This window comes from Zophobas morio, unplaced genomic scaffold (genome assembly GCF_036711695.1).
Source record: "Zophobas morio isolate AGI-343-1 ecotype UQ-CSIRO unplaced genomic scaffold, CSIRO_AGI_Zmor_V1 ptg000021l, whole genome shotgun sequence".
Classification (NCBI taxonomy): domain Eukaryota; kingdom Metazoa; phylum Arthropoda; class Insecta; order Coleoptera; family Tenebrionidae; genus Zophobas; species Zophobas morio.
Genome location: NW_026972126.1, coordinates 8999676 through 9015812, shown reverse-complemented (window position 1 = coordinate 9015812; position 16137 = coordinate 8999676). Strand labels below are relative to the sequence as shown.

The 16137-nt window shown below is 35.6% G+C and overlaps 2 protein-coding genes across 2 annotated transcripts; one reads left to right on the top strand and one right to left on the bottom strand.

The window, feature by feature from the left end:
• Window positions 1-543: 543 nt before the first annotated feature.
• Window positions 544-3325, bottom strand: LOC135132905 (uncharacterized). The gene is made up of 6 exons (XM_064061121.1): window positions 1973-3325; window positions 1753-1905; window positions 1438-1511; window positions 1259-1338; window positions 727-779; window positions 544-681 (listed from the first exon to the last, which is right to left on the bottom strand). The coding sequence occupies exons 1-6, from the start codon at window positions 3323-3325 to the stop codon at window positions 544-546; spliced, it is 1851 nt and encodes a 616-aa protein (XP_063917191.1).
• A 3556-nt stretch (window positions 3326-6881) lies between these two features.
• Window positions 6882-15928, top strand: LOC135132408 (uncharacterized). Its single transcript, XM_064060487.1, has 3 exons — window positions 6882-7029; window positions 12817-12978; window positions 15334-15928. The coding sequence occupies exons 1-3, from the start codon at window positions 6978-6980 to the stop codon at window positions 15552-15554; spliced, it is 435 nt and encodes a 144-aa protein (XP_063916557.1). The 5' UTR covers window positions 6882-6977; the 3' UTR covers window positions 15555-15928.
• The last annotated feature ends 209 nt before the right edge of the window (window positions 15929-16137 follow it).

Below are 16137 nucleotides of genomic sequence, written 5' to 3'. Positions count from 1 at the left end.
CTCAGCTACAAAAAAAACTTGCCTAACTTTGAATGAAATAAAATTAAACGTTCTGAATCAACGCAAATATTTGAATATCACAAATTTAATAAAAACAAAGAAAAAAATCTGAAGTAAAGTAACTGGATGCAAACACGCAAGTTATTAAGGACGTGTGGCGGCAAGTTGAAATTATGGCAGTCAACAAGGGAACAAAATTTTCATAAAACTACAGCGGGGCCCACAGCAACAGCCAACAGCGACACCAGGGCGCCATTAGAGTGTGGCGATCGAACTATATCAATTTCATTTTAGAGCATAGCAAAATTACCCATAGATGGCGTTGTAGCACGAGCAGAGTTTGGGGCTCCTGGTTGTGGCTGTTCTCCCCCCACGACAGTGATTCTATTTTACCGGCAAGCACATGCCGCCCAGCACCCCTCTATCTAACGAAGAAACGTGCCGCGGTAGCAGGCCGATACGCTCGCAAACTCGTGGTTGGAAATCCCGTATATTGATAAGGCGTGAGCGTCACGACATCCCGACTACTCCCCTGTTTTCTATTCAAGAACTGCGTCGTTTGTGCAGATGGCGCGACTGCCAGCTCGACAAGGAACCGCGCACTCCGCTTCCGCCACGTGTTTCTGTGTTGTTTACCTCAATTCCATTTGAATGTTCAATTTCTATGACTCTGATATTAAACTACAACCGAACGAGTGTTAAAGTCTCAAAAGAGCAATACACAACCTTTAAATTCGCCATACACTCTCGTGAAACTTGAAACAACAAAGAATTCTTATCTGAGATTAAGTTTGGACATCAGACAATTTATATGATGGAAGTCATTAATCAACAAAATATTAACGTGGTGAAAAAAACTAGCAAAGGTTTATAAAAACAAAAAAAGATATGGTGTGAAGTAAAACTTATGCAGAAGAAAAAATACGTGGGGTTTGGAACTACAGAGCATGAAAATTTACGTTCAATTTAAATTATACGACAAAGAAAATTACTGAAGATAAAATTGTGAGATGGAGAAAAATTGCAAAGTTAACAAAATTACTTGAGTTTAATATATGCCATACTTTATCAACGATTCAAACAATTTCATATGTTAATGTTTACATAATGTTAAATTATGCCTTGATCCAAGTAACTGGTTACTTAAAACAGTTAGCTTTGACAGCTGATATCATGAATTGCCCCCAGGTTATCCCAAACAAACACATGATAAATAAACACAAAATGCGTCCCTCGTCGCGGTGATATAATTTCCCACGTCGGGAGAAATAAGTCTCGATGATGTCCAGATGATGATAACTGTCTAAGGGGGAAACACTAATCCCTTCGTCCCTCAGTCTACGATATTGGTTATGTCGCGCGGGTGGTGGTGTGAATCAGACGAGGGTTGGTGCTGAACTGTCTTTATTTACACTATTTACAATACAGGAAAAGTACCCTTCAAGGTCGTTGGACCGGTAGGGTGTAATAACCGTAAAGTGAGACGTACCATCGCCGCCCCCCTTGACGTCCTAATGGACTCAAATTTGTATACAAACTATGCAACTAATATGTAATACGAACACAAGTATATCTTAAATATGAGTAACAATATCAATGTGGATTAAAAAACGCTAATAGTAATATGATAACAATAACGGAAATAATTTTAATTATGATTACACTTCATTTAATTACTAATATAAATTGATTGTTCCAAACAATTTTTGTTGAACCTCAAAAAAAGTAAAACTTAATTTGTTCGGGTCGCACCTTAAAATAGTCCGCAAACTTATTTTTCAGGACCGCACCTTTACTTGTTAAGTCCGCAGACTTATTTTTCTGGAACGCACTTTCACTTGTTAAGTCCGCAGACTTATTTTTCTGGAACGCACCTTCACATGTTTTTGTCATCGTCCATGGGCACTACGCAAATTTTGCTAATGCCGCGTTTATACAGTCCCTTGTTCGTTTTGACCGTAACTACACGCACAAGACCATCGTTGCCGTGGTGCACCTCCTGGATGCGACCGAGTGGCCAATGCAACGGGGGAAGGCCGTCTTCAACGAGCAGTACCATAGCTCCAGGTTGGACCGCCGCTGTCTCAATCTTCCATTTGTTGCGCTGTTGTAGTTGGACAACGTATTCTCGGGACCATCGTTTCCAGAAGTGCTGCCTCATCTTCTCCACCATTTGCCAACGACTCAAGCGATTGAGTCTGACGTCGTCTAGGTTGATCTCTACCGGCGCCGTCAACGCTTCTCCAATTAAAAAGTGGCCCGGAGTTAGAGCTTCGAGGTCGTTGGGATCAGAGGAAAGAGGGGTTAGTGGACGGGAATTGAGGCAAGCCTCTATTCTTGTCAGAAACGTGTGCATTTCTTCGAAGGTCAAAATTTGTTCACCAATAACACTTTTCATGTGAGATTTTACTATTTTAATATTGGCCTCCCAAATGCCACCGAAATTTGGCGTTCTCGACGGAATAAAACACCATTTAATGTTTTGATTTGCCAAATGGTTAATAATGGTACTCTTACTGATATCATTTTTTAAAATGTCCCTTAACTCTTTTAACTGATTTTTACTACCGACAAAATTTGTAGCATTGTCCGAATGCAACTCTTTTACTTGACCTCTACGAGACATAAAACGCCTAAGTGCGTTCAAGAAACCTTCGGACGTCAAGTCACTTACCAACTCTAGGTGTACTGCCTTGGTACTACCTTTACCGCGGCCTCGGCTTTCTTTAATAAAAATGGGTCCACAATAATCCACACCTGTTTTAAAAAACGGACGTACAGGCTCAAGACGTGGTTCTGGCAGATCACCCATCTTTTGGTGCGCTATTGTGGGTTTTGCTCGAAAGCAGGTAATGCACTTGTGTAAAACGGATCGTATTGTGTTACGCCCAGCTATTATCCAATAAGAATGACGAATAGCGGCAAGAGTTGCCTGAGCCCCAGCATGCAAATTTACTATGTGAAAATGCCGAATTATCATTTTTGTTAGAGGGTGATTTTTTGGCAAGATTATTGGGTGTTTTTTATCAAATGATAAATTCGCATTCCGTAACCTACCCCCTACTCTAATTATGCCTTGCATATCAATAAAAGGACTTAGATTCAGTAGTTTACTCGACTTATTTATGTCTTGATTAGAATTCAACAAATTTAATTCCTGCGAGAAAGTCTCGTTTTGTACTAGCTTAATTAATACATCATGTGCATGCTGTAATTCATTGATTGTCAATGCGAGAATATGATTACTCTTAGAGGATTGCGCATCATCTAAACTTATAGATAATCTTCTGTTTTTAACTCTACAATTGTTAATAAACCTGTACATCCAAGCGATGCATTTTTTCTACATTGCTTAGCGTTGTATTCTCGTGAATAACTGACTTAAAAGTGTCCTTAAAAGCCAGCCATTCTGAAAACGAGCCACTAAATTCTGGTAATGTTAGTACCGGCAATTTTATTTTTGTTTGATCATTAGTGTTAGACGGTGGAGTTACCGTGGAACCATTTTTTTCCGTATTCGCGGTATGCCGTGTTAATAATGATTCTATTGCAGCGACCGTCTCGTAATATAGATCTTCAAAATCGACCCTTTTGTCTGCCTCCTCTGCTAGCTCTGTTGCATTTGCAGCACCCTGTTCTATACACGACTGAACCTCAGAAAATTCCCTGAACGCGTCAATTGCAACCGTATGTCTCGCCTTAATTAAACTGTTATTTATATTTTCACCAACATTATTAGCAAACGCTTGAATGCGTTGCAAACGGTTAATAATTTGGGTTCTTTCATGTTTATAAGCAGCTATGTCTTTTGCCTTTGTCATACTTGAAATTTAAAGACCTCAAAAACAAATGCACAAACCTCCGCAAACAACAGAGACGGGGTGGAAACAGGATATGAAATGGAAAGATCTGACCTTTTCTGCTGTACTCCTTGTGATCAGCTGTTGACGCCGTTGATATGTGAGCCCTTGTAGAAGACTGCTGGTAGTTCAAGAATGGTGATTGACGTGCCTCAGTTGACACGTTCTTAATATGCTGTGGTTCGTGGACCACCTCAGATTCACTGATTACACTGCCCGCTATTCCGGCGACTTTGTAATGATTATTACTATGTTATGTAATGTTGTTCTGTTCGACAACTTAATCCGGCTCGAAGGACCAAATGGTTATGTCGCGCGGGTGGTGGTGTGAATCAGACGAGGGTTGGTGCTGAACTGTCTTTATTTACACTATTTACAATACAGGAAAAGTACCCTTCAAGGTCGTTGGACCGGTAGGGTGTAATAACCGTAAAGTGAGACGTACCAGATATTATGAATTCAAGTGCACTTTTCACGGTCCTTTTCCCAGACTGGAACAACGTTAAGTTGATTTAACTACCGTAAATAAACTATTAGCGATCTTGTGTGACGAATTAAGAAGTGTTATAATGTAAAACTTAAGTATAAGCATCCAGAAACCTTATTTATAACTTGATAAACAAAGGATGAGTCCTGACTAAGTGAATTTCATAAAATCTCCTAGCAAGTGCTTTATCTGAACAATCTCATGACTGTTAAATTGTGTTGGAACCACTAACGATTAAAATCCTAACATGAATTGTGAATTTACAAACAATAATAACGTGTTGGTGTCAGTCGAAAACTCGAAAATTAGCATATTTCCGATTAGAAAAACAGCAATAATTAGTTACGGTTATCGGGCAAACTGTGGCGTCGTCATCTATGATTTTTTCCGTGTGGTTAATATAATTTTTTGCACTCATGACCTTTTTTGATGACTTTCGCGCATTCACCAGAGTGCGGGAGGTCGAACTTCCCGCACACGTGCATTTAACTTCCCGTTGCCATGGTAACCTTAAAATACTCGGGTAGTGTCAACATTGTGACGTGCTGACGGCGCTGTCAATGGCGTTGTTTATAAATAACTCACAGTTAATCTCTTCAGTTTAAAGGTTTATTCGTCGCAAAAAATATTGTACACAACACGTTCGTGAGCCTGCTTCCCGCATTCACGCAAATGCGGCACTCCCTTCGGTCGTGCCTCAAACAAGCGTTCATGCGGGAAGCAGGCTATCCCGAACTAGTTGCGTAAATTACTAATTCCCAGTGTGTATAGGGAACTTGGTTTATTACATTTTCCCAAGTTTTCAGTACATCAACAGAAGAAACATTTGTTTTTGGAATACTTTTATCGTACTTTCGTGTACATTACGACCATACCATTTCAATTGCATTAAAATGATCGTGGTGTGGCGGAAGTCTTAGGACACGGTATCCATGTTCTTGAGCAGAGTGATCTAAATGATACAATTTTTCGCGAAGTCTATTGCACACATATTCCAAATCTGACCTTTCATCGCTTTTTCATGATAATCTATATTTTTTGTATTTAACCATACCACCATTTTTGTGTCCAACTCTTTCGATGAATTTCTTTCTACAAATAAAGCAGAAATATTAAGTATACTGTACTTATCAAAACTAAAATAAACACCATAAGTCTACTGCGGTAAATTGCACTTTTTCTCTTAAACTGCCTAACATCATGTTTTCTTTTTTTCTAGATAATCCAACACATTTAATGTAACTTGTTTTGTTTAGATCACTAAATCGCTTCATTGTTCAAAATTAAGTAGAGTGGCAAAACGTTAAATAAACCAAAGATTTTGTTTGACAAATAATTCCGATGACGCACAAAGTGCATAAGATAGAACAAGTTTTATCTGAGCCATACAATTATTATTATCAACATATCGTGAGAAAATTTCAGTCCTACCTTTAGTTAACTCCAATGCATGTAGCATGTACCAAATAGTTTAGTTGAAATATTTACACTTAAATTATTCAATAATTGTCAAAATATAAAAAGCTACTTTTCATATTGTTTATAACTTCTCGAACAGTCTGGTCATGTTATACAGAATAGGTTAGTACCGCGGATAAATGATCGGTAGTTATTCTGGGCTCTTGAGGATGGGATAAGATTAGAGAATAATAGCAGATGAATTTTTATGCTGTGATGCTAGCATCCCAAAAGTTTTTTATTGATCTAAACAAAGCATATCATTACTTATACCATACTTGGTCTTAGTACCGGTAATGATAGAAGTCCTGGCTGAACGCCAATTATTTCCGGTTCAGTGGTGGTTCTTAAAATAGTAATAATAATACTAAATTATTTTTCCAACGAGCATTATTCAAAAGGATAATATAATGGAAACAATTAATATAATATGAAATATTAAACAACAATTAAAACACAGAAAACAAATAGAAAAAAAGTCAAAACACCGACTTACAAAAATCTAGAGTAGACAAACGGCAAATTTAAATTAAAGTGAGAGCCCTATCGCCCCTCCAGTTTCGCAGCCAATGCCCCCAGCGCTCAAACCCCGTTAATAATGTTACGACTCAGTAACCCTACCATAAACCGCAGGGGTGTCTGACGCCACCGTCTGCGATAAACCAACCTTATAAATTTTTCGTTCAATAACCGCTGGCCATCTTGCGTAAAATAAAAAGAATCTCCACAAGAGCAACTGCGAAGCGACGCAGAACGCAGCATCCCGGCGCGGCGCAACGTGCAGCAGCCCTTCACGAAGGGCGAAACGCGAAAACCTAGTATCACGAGAAAGACGGCAATATCCAGTCGATCGTAATCAACCACTTTCGATCTCACTTGCGGTATTGTAAAAATCACGTCCAGTCATCATAGTGCTACTAGAGATTCTGTCAGCTAAGCATCAAAATCACTTCACACCTTTTAGAGTTCAAAAAGCGGCAGTCTCTGGCGGCTTTGAGCCGAATTGTTCCGGCTACGGCTGTTGTTTGGCTTGCATTTTGCGATAAAACAGTCGTGGAACCCTCCAACTCCGACCGTTGCACAGTCTCAGTCTCTTAGTCCCTCTCTGGCAGTCGGAAGAGTGTGGTGTTTGGTCGATAAGTGTAACGGGCGTTGTTGCTAAATAACAAAGAATGGCTGCGAAAATTGTGCAAGTGCTTGCTTTCATGCTGGCCATCAGTACAGGTAATTTTTTAAATTTGTTGGTTGTTATTAATGAATTTGTTGTGATATGAGCTAAAAATATTGTGTTAATTTCTTTGTAAAGGGGGAACATGGGGGAGTCACAGTTCAGGATGGGTGGAAATCTGTGCTTGCGGTTTCGCATACGAGAAATAAAACTTTCCGGTACAGATTCATTGGTATATTATACCTTTTGTTTGGGTTATGACGGTTTGGTAATCTTTGGTAAAGTGTTTTACGAGTACTTAACACAAAAAAGAATTGGGGGCAAAATGGAAATGACCGACTAATATGTTAACTAATTCTTTATTCATTTACATGTCAAATATTTGTAAGATAGTTTTTCAGACTGCGATAACAATATTGGTTTTATGGTATGCAAACGGCAGTTTTATAACTTAAATATGTACGGAATTACACAATAGTGTAACACGTTACCAAAAGTGAGTGAACACATTTTTCTTGTTTTTCTTGTTCGCCAGAAGCACCATGAAGGGTTATTTTTGCTTTTTTTATCGAGATTGTGGAAGGAAGTGATTAGTTTAAATTTATTTAAAAAAAATCAGTCAATACATATTTAAAAATGATAAGGTTGTAATTTGAGTGAAACTTATCTATTCAGTGTAAGGAAATGTTTTTTCTGGTCATTTTTTAGAAGGAAGTTATTGGTTGTTCTGTGTTTTTTCGTTTTTGTATCCCTCATTTTTCAGAATTGTTTTAGTTGTAAGGATTTTATTTTTCATTACATTGCATTGGTTGAATGAATGTATGCACTGAAATGAATGTACTTAGATCAAAATGAGGAAGGTAAATCTTGCTGTTTTTATTCTACGAATAAAAACTTTGTTTTGGCATGTTTTAGTGAATTCGCTATCTCATTGTAATACAGTTTGTTGCTAAGAGACTACATATACAGGGAATAGTACTACGAGTATGTATTTGTTTGGAAAATTAACAATATCACGAAAGGGACGAATACCAATTTCAGGAAAACAATACTGACAGGATGTGTGATAAAGGGTGAATTATTTTGATATCAGAGACAGAATGATGATCGTATTTATCTCTCGTCGGAGTCGTGGTTTATCTATGTATTCAGGCTGAGTCAGATTTTGTTACCACGATTCACCCTCACGTTGCCAGCAATAAAACTATAATGATAATAATCAAAGTATTTTGCAATATACTCAATCTTTTTTCGTAATTTCAATATAAGTTAGTAAATTAATGTAAATAGTATTAGGTGATCACGATAGGTTTAGTAAAAACAAAAATGAGCTAATTTAACAAAAAATGCTATTTCATTACCTGATGACTGACGATAGAAATGTTGCAATATTGATACTGCTTATTTTTTACTTACCGAGCGTAAGCTAAAGTATTATAATCCGGTCCATCAGGCGACTGGCTACTTTCATATTTTGTCGATGGGTTTCCCCATTTCCGTCTGCCTGTCTGTGTCAAAATTTGGTTAAGACGGATAATCTCCGAAACTACTGGACGGATTATTGTCAAATTTTATACGCGTATTATGAATACCATGTATATCGTAAAACGCTAGCCAAACTTTCTGTAATCATCCCCACCAAAAATATGATGACGTCACCTCAAAGTTGTTCATAGTAAATGTATCTTAAATCTTAGAAAATAACATATTCCTACACATGTTGTTTATGAGTCCGCGTTGAGTTTTTACCCGAGACATCCAGCTTTTTGGAAAAACAAATCAAAAGTGTATAACGACATTTTGCAATTTAATTTTGAATCTGCGAAATCGAATGCTTTGAAATTTTGCAAGCGTTTCAAAGTTGTCGTAAGCATGGAAAATTTGTAATCAAAATATATTTGTTTACACCCGCTCCCCCCCCCAATTGATAACGTCATCTCAACATTTTGCCAAATAAACCGATCTAAAGTGTGCAAAATAGGAGTCTATATTGTGATTTATTATTGCATTCATATTTTTTTAGAATTCCTTTATACAGGATACAAAAAATTGACGAATGTGTCAGTTTATTTTTCAATTTTGTCGAAATAACTTTCGACGAATTTTTGTATCTGTGGAGTGTAGGAAATGTCATAAAGACACTAGTGTATTCTCAAAACTGCAGAAAATAATACAGATGCCGAAAATAAAATGACGCAAGTAAGGAAAATTTAAGGAACATTATATATGTAAACAAAGATTTGGAAATTAAACTTTACGTTTATTTATGTATTAAACAAATACGTTGATAAAACTTTTTATAGATAAGAGTAAATTAATCACTGCCATATTACCTAATCCAGATATTTTATACATACCTTTCCATTAAAGGCAAGGATTTTAATCCTGATATGGAACCATTTTTACTTACCCGAGCGTAAGCGAAAGTCGAGTCCGGGAGATTTGGTACTTTCATGTTTTCTCGACGTTTCATATCTGTCGTCTGTAGTCAATTTTTATTAGACACATAATGGTCAAATTTTGTATGTATATTAGGAATATCATGTATATTGTGAAACGTCATCCCCACCAAGAATTTCACGACGTTGTCTCAAAAGATTCTATGTATATTAAAATGGTTTAAATTTTACACACTTGTGGTGTACAGATCTGCTTTGAGATTTTCCCCTAAACGCCCAAATTTTCGCAAAAAAAATCCAAATTGAATGATCACCTTTTATATTAAGTAGTATAAGCGGCTTTTTAAATCTTAAACTTTGACGCTCACAATATATATATTTTTTATTGTTGAACTGTAGTTTGAACATCTCGTTTTTTCTTGGGCTTGTTATCAAACAAGCAGATACAATAGCAAATAATCGTGATCTTTGGCTGTGCCCACTTCCTGTTCCGAATTGGTTTCTTGGAAGAATATGTATGGTTGTTGTTAGTTAATTTTTATAAAATGTGGGAATATAGTAGATACTATATTGAAATACAGATATTTATAAATTGAACTTTTAGTATCAGTTTTTTCCATAAACTTAATTATTAGGAATAATTTAAAGCAGTTTTAAGAAATACTTTCGTGCACACGAATTACAAACCATTTCTCGAGTTTGAAATGTGTGACTTTTTTTTGTTACCAATAGGTGATATTTTTGTTTTTTTAGGAATTTTGAAAATATTGATACTAACAATTCGACCTTCTAGAATGTTGATGACGTCATCACAAAACTGTGAAAGGGAAAAATTAACTTGAAACATACGAATAGCTTACTACCTTTACTACACATTTATCTTTATTTTGAAAACCAAATTTTATAAATTTTCTAAAATGTTGGACCAGTTGTGGGCGAGGGAAGTTCTTCGAGCATTTTTTTTTCAGTTATTCCAATAAGCACCAAGTCAAAGTACTTTTGTGCCATAAATTGTATATAACAACATTTAGATTTTATTCGTTTCATTTTCCTGCATTCTGTAACATTTTTACTTACTTCCTTAATGGGAAGCATTATTTAAACGGATGAGATTTAGTAGTCTATGACCTTGAATTTTAAAAACGCCAACTAACGAAACTGTTTCATGCTATTTTAAACCACCGAGTCTTTCATTGTTAAGTCTTCGCACTTCTAAAAGGTACAGCGCATGTTCTTACAAAGCACGGCTTTACTGCTTTTTAACTTTCTCATCCACAATGAATTAAGTCTGCAAGGTAAAAATATTTCTTTTTCTACCGCCCACGTTTTTTGGTTTTCTAATAGAGCTATTAACGCACGCAAATGACGTCACAGCAGTTCGTTAATAGCGGAAAGGCGTTCTTTAATAGATCTGGTGTAATTTAGATCGGTAAGATTGGTAGCAATGACGAGAAATGTCAGGTGAATGTCAGTGGCAAATCTAAACTTAAAATTTCTCATGTTTCCGGACGGGTAACTTCTTCGCAAGACATTTTAACCAATTTTAAATTACAAAAACTCGAATTGGTTTGAATTACAATTATTGTTGTGAAAATTAGAACCTCAAATATATCGTGGTTAGCGTCAGACCGACCCATCACCAACCACGACAAAAGTCCCCAGATTAAAAAAAATGCAAATTTCAATTAAATTTTGGGAAAAAACGTGTGCGGTAGAAAAAATAGTATAAATAACTCGTTCATAAGGCCATTGAGGCACTCATCCTTTATATAACTCGCGGCTTCGCCGCTCGTTCTATAAACTTGGGTTCGTGCCTCAATATTTGCCTTATGAAACTCGTTCTTTAATATACTATTTCAAAACCTGTTTATGAACAATTCAGAGAATGGTAATTCATTATACGCGAACCTCACAGTTTGATCTAACGTTAAGTGTTACAATTCAGGTTATAAAACAATGAATGGCGCGTAATGGCTTTGTTTAAGTAAGTATGCTTGTGAACCTTTTAGAATCTGTTCATAGAATATCGTATCATCCACACGATTTACTCTGTCATTATTGCAAAACCAAAACTATAATTACTGTTCCCGCGTTAATATCTACTTGGTGTACGAATTAATAACAAATAAATCACTTTATAGTTCTTTTAACTTTACTTTGTACAATAGTTCACAAATATGCTGTCACTATCTCACGAAAAAGTTCTCATTTTGGAGGTTTTTTTTGTATGGTTTTTCCCTTTCACTTATCAGCAGACGTAACCGGAATGTGATTCCTGTTTGAAGTGGACGTTACTTCCTGTATGGTTCCTACTTTAAGGTTAATTAACATTGCAAAAGAACCGACGCATTCTATTGTTTAAATTTAATTCTTATTAATTTTCTGACATGCGTACTTGTATGTTTGTTACTAGGATTGTGAAAGACTTCCTTCTATTTCTGTCGTCGCCATCAAATAAACGACTTTTATTTAGTGCGTTGTTCGAGTTTTATGCACTACCGAGAAAAATCATCTTCGGTTGAGTAGTAATTCATTTATAAGTCCTGCAAAAACTTCCTCATTTAGCTTCATTGGAAACAAATACACCTGTGTTATCGCAGTTTTTATGTCTACTTTTATTGCAAGCCACTAACCAGTAATAGTTTTGTTTATCGTTAAAAAAAAATCGTTAGACAAAAAGTACTTAAAATTCATTTATTTAGTTTTGGTAGCTGCCTTAAACTTTTTACACCGCTAAAGTTTACCAAGAGTTTTTTAAATCTACAGCTGTACTCCTCACAAGCTTTGATGATCACGTTTTACTGTCTTTAATTATCGAATCTGAAATTTGTGCTTTGTTAAACTAACTCGCGTAATAGCGAACTAGCAAACAACAAAGTCACGTGAAAGGAGTTCAGGAGTTGTGGCACAGGCTGGTGCCATCACCACAAAACCACTCTTGATATAATCAATTCTCATCTGTCCATCATTAAAGCAGTTTTTTTCCACCCAAACTTCGAACTAACAATGATACCAACTAACAACACTAATGAATTATTAAAATAATTATATAACTTTTTTGATACTATCGACGAAATTTAAATTAAAACGAAGGCCAAGTTTGGTCTTGCATTTGCCAACCTAAACCCTGACTCACTTTTCTTTATTGCGATATAAATTGCAATGTTTGGGCCACAATCAGGTTACAACGCTGTTAAATGCTGACTCCTCACCGTAAATACATTCACCCCACATACATTTATAATAAAAAACCCCAATTCTAAATTAGATTTTCGATAGGGTGCCATCGATCTTGGTTCACTCACCCCAAAACCACTAAATTAAGTGCACGATATAATAAAATCATGAAAACATTATGAAGCTCGTAATACGTATCATTAAGTAACCATCGTTTGTGAGCAGGTTTTATGTTTCGTCTCATATTTAATATTTATTTTTTTGCAGCACTGGCCCTGACTTGCTACAAATGCGATTCCAGCGAAAACAAACTTTGCAGTTACGGCATCAGCAGCTTCACGTATAACACTGTTGATTGTAATGAAGAATTCGGTGGTGGTGCTCTCACCAGTTGGATTCCTAAGCAGTGTGTCAAGTTGGTTGCTCAAGGTGAGAATTGAAACCGAATCGGATTATGACGAGACGGAGGTCTGAAGTCATGGGTTTATCGGGGAATTAGCATACATAAAGAGCTAAATGAGATAATGAATGAGTATTTTAAACAACTACATCATCACTGTAAATGACCGTTACAATTGATATTGGTCTATTGGGGTACTCGTGTGGTACCACTGGGTGAAGTATGTGTCAGAGCAAACACCTGCAACTTGTAAATACCTATTCAATTTAACTGAAATGTGTTAAGAATGTTGAAATTACTAAGTAGTTCGACTTTTCAAGTGTCAAGAATTTTAATGACCGAAATTTCAAATGACGTGTGAAAAATATTGTAACATCCGTACTTGTGATCAATTATATAACACAAGCAGGAATTAAAACTCTGTTCGTTAAAAACAACACAATAGAGAATTAATTGCAGCTTAATTGTCATTAAATTTAACCTTGATTTCATTCCTGAGATAAAAAGCATAAAACAGGAACAGATTAATAAACAGTTAGGTACAGCTTAGTTTCTGCTTTAATAAAATCTAACTTTCCAATTTGTTGGTCTAAAAAGCTTTCATTATTCAAAGTTTCGATTCTGCCAAGAAATATTTTGGTGAATTTGCCAACAAACTTTTCGCCTAGATAGAAAAACAGATAGTATGTATGCAAAATTAAACACTAAAATAGCATTAGATTAATAACATCCCACGTATTGTTTGTTATCTGCTCTATTGTGGACCGTGTCAAATTTAATTAATACCGTCAAAAATAGAACGAATTGGAGTTTGTTGTGAAAATTGGAGTAGAGGTCAGGTCTGTCATTTATTAGTGTCTAAAATTATTTTTTTTATAAACACTGTGTATATTAAAATTGATTTAGTTGATACCACAACAAAGTGCGTACCTTTATTTATCAACGGCACATCAGAATTTCAAAAGAAAACTGTGGAGGACCGCGTGCTTGGTGACTCACCCAGTATATATTATATTTTTAATAATAAATTCTATATGTAACTGCACCATGTAAATAATGTATATTGAAATCACACGAAATGAAGAAATTGCGATTTTATTTATATATAAAAAGTGGATTTCAGTGTTTTGTTGCGACCTTTAGCTTTGCATGTGGTCACGTATATTTTCTAGGTTAATTGCCGGTGGATCTTTAATCAAAAAACGCACAGTACACAACTTTTCTCTGAACAGGGTCATCATTTTTTGAAAGGACTTACAGACAAATAATGTTTCTATTTGTATTTCACGTATAATAATTAATAAATTTCGAAAAACATATAGTCAGAAGTTATCAGTTAATTATCAGTTAAGAAGTCATGAAATGAGCAATATGTTTTATTCAGTGGAAGTGATTTCATCCAGGAACTATTAAAACTGAACGCAATATATTTATTTTACATCATTACGATAGATAAGAAAAATAACAAACCTTAACCCTGACCCTTGCAAAACCCCCAAAATCAACAGATCGGAGGAAAATCACAAAAACAGATTTCAGGTTTGCGTGGCTCTTAAAAACATTCATTCGTTGAGTTTTCAAGGATTCTGATTTAGATGAAAAGATTGTTTCGAATGAATATTCTCTCAGTTTTAAAATTGTGGTGCATAAATTAGTATTAAAATTAGTACGGGGTGTTCAGTTGAAAAATTCATCAAATTGGCCTTGATTTTTCGTAAACATGGATGTCTACAATGAATTTAATATTTAGTCGACGACAGTTGACAATTCGGAAATGTCAGTTACACACAACTATACGAATCAATAAAACACATGCATCTATAGGTATATTAATAAAATTTTGCAACCTCAGAGTCAAAGAACCAAAGTCCCTTATTTTTAGGCTTCGGCCTAAACTTGGCAGTCGTCAAACACCGAACAAATGCGGATTTGACGACTCCGTAATGAACTTAATTGAAACATGTGTAAGGATCATATACAGTGATGAACTGATGAAATATTCATTTGTTGATCGTATTTGTATGTGTAGAAGTAGTTTAGTTTCGACATGAAAGTAGTTTGGTCAGTATTCAGACGAGTGAATCTCTTTTGCAGACACAACCTTGACACTTAACGTAAATATTTCAAAATGATACCCCTCGTCTGTTACCACCTGTGTTGGCCTAAACATCACTCACAAGCTATGAAATTTTATTAGCATACAAAAAAATTGTTCGAACAATACATAAAAATGTAAGATTTAAATACTGTTTATGTAACTTTCCACGTTTTAAGATCCAACACACCAGTTGACTGTCTTCACTCACTATAAATTAGAACTACTTTACTAAACTCAATCTTGATTCAGTTTTCTTAGTATAATCTAATTGTTTTTTTCTTTGCAGACAAAGATGGTAACGAGCATATAGCTAGAGGCTGCATGCCCCATACAGGCGGAGCTTGTAGCAGCATTGCTAAGGCTCTGAGCTTCTTCAGCAGTGTGGAGGGTGACATCAAGGATATGAACTGTTACCCTTGCGACAGCGACAAGTGTAACTCGGCGCCCAAACTTACTTACACATTCCTTGGCGTGATTATGGCAGCTGTTGTATTCATGTTGATGTAAAATGTGCACATTAAGTTTTTGTGTGATATAGAATTTGATATTTAGTTACCAAATTTGATAATTTAAAACTTTGTTGCTGTGTACTCATGCCTTTGAAATGTCGCATCTCAATTTTTATGGTTTTTCTGATAATAACTATATTTTTCTATGGCAACCGAAGATGATAGCCAGATTCTATTTTCCTGTTGTACTTTACAAATTTACATATTTGTAGAAATGATAACTGCTTGTTATTGATATTACTCAGTGCTACTTGAGGTTTCTATAATAATAATCAAAATAAAAAGTAGTGAGTATAGAATAAATGTACCAATTAGAAGTAGAAAAAGTTTGTACTTTTTTTTCATGTTTTCGAAATAAATTTTGATTTTATATTTACGGTTCATTTATGTGACGAAAAATATGCATTAGGAAACTTAAAACGTGATTCGTGAAGTCGTACTTGTTAGTTTATTCAGTGGCGAAAGCCGATTTATTTAGAGTTTGTGCAGGTAGATCTTTGGGCGTTTATTCTTGTTGGTTATGCCAGGGTAATGGATCGGGCAGAAATCCAATACAGGCTGTTTGGGGGAAGGGAACACAG

Coding starts and splice junctions, on each gene's coding strand:
- LOC135132905 (XM_064061121.1), bottom strand. CDS start 3,325: ATGTACAGGTTTATTAACAATTGTAGAGTTAAAAACAGAAGATTATCT. Junction 1,512..1,752: donor AGTTTGCGGACTATTTTAAG/GTGCGACCCGAA, acceptor TGAGTCCATTAG/GACGTCAAGGGGGGCGGCGA. Junction 780..1,258: donor CGAGACTTATTTCTCCCGAC/GTGGGAAATTAT, acceptor ACTTAATCTCAG/ATAAGAATTCTTTGTTGTTT.
- LOC135132408 (XM_064060487.1), top strand. CDS start 6,978: ATGGCTGCGAAAATTGTGCAAGTGCTTGCTTTCATGCTGGCCATCAGT. Junction 7,030..12,816: donor CATGCTGGCCATCAGTACAG/GTAATTTTTTAA, acceptor ATTTTTTTGCAG/CACTGGCCCTGACTTGCTAC. Junction 12,979..15,333: donor TGTCAAGTTGGTTGCTCAAG/GTGAGAATTGAA, acceptor TTTTCTTTGCAG/ACAAAGATGGTAACGAGCAT.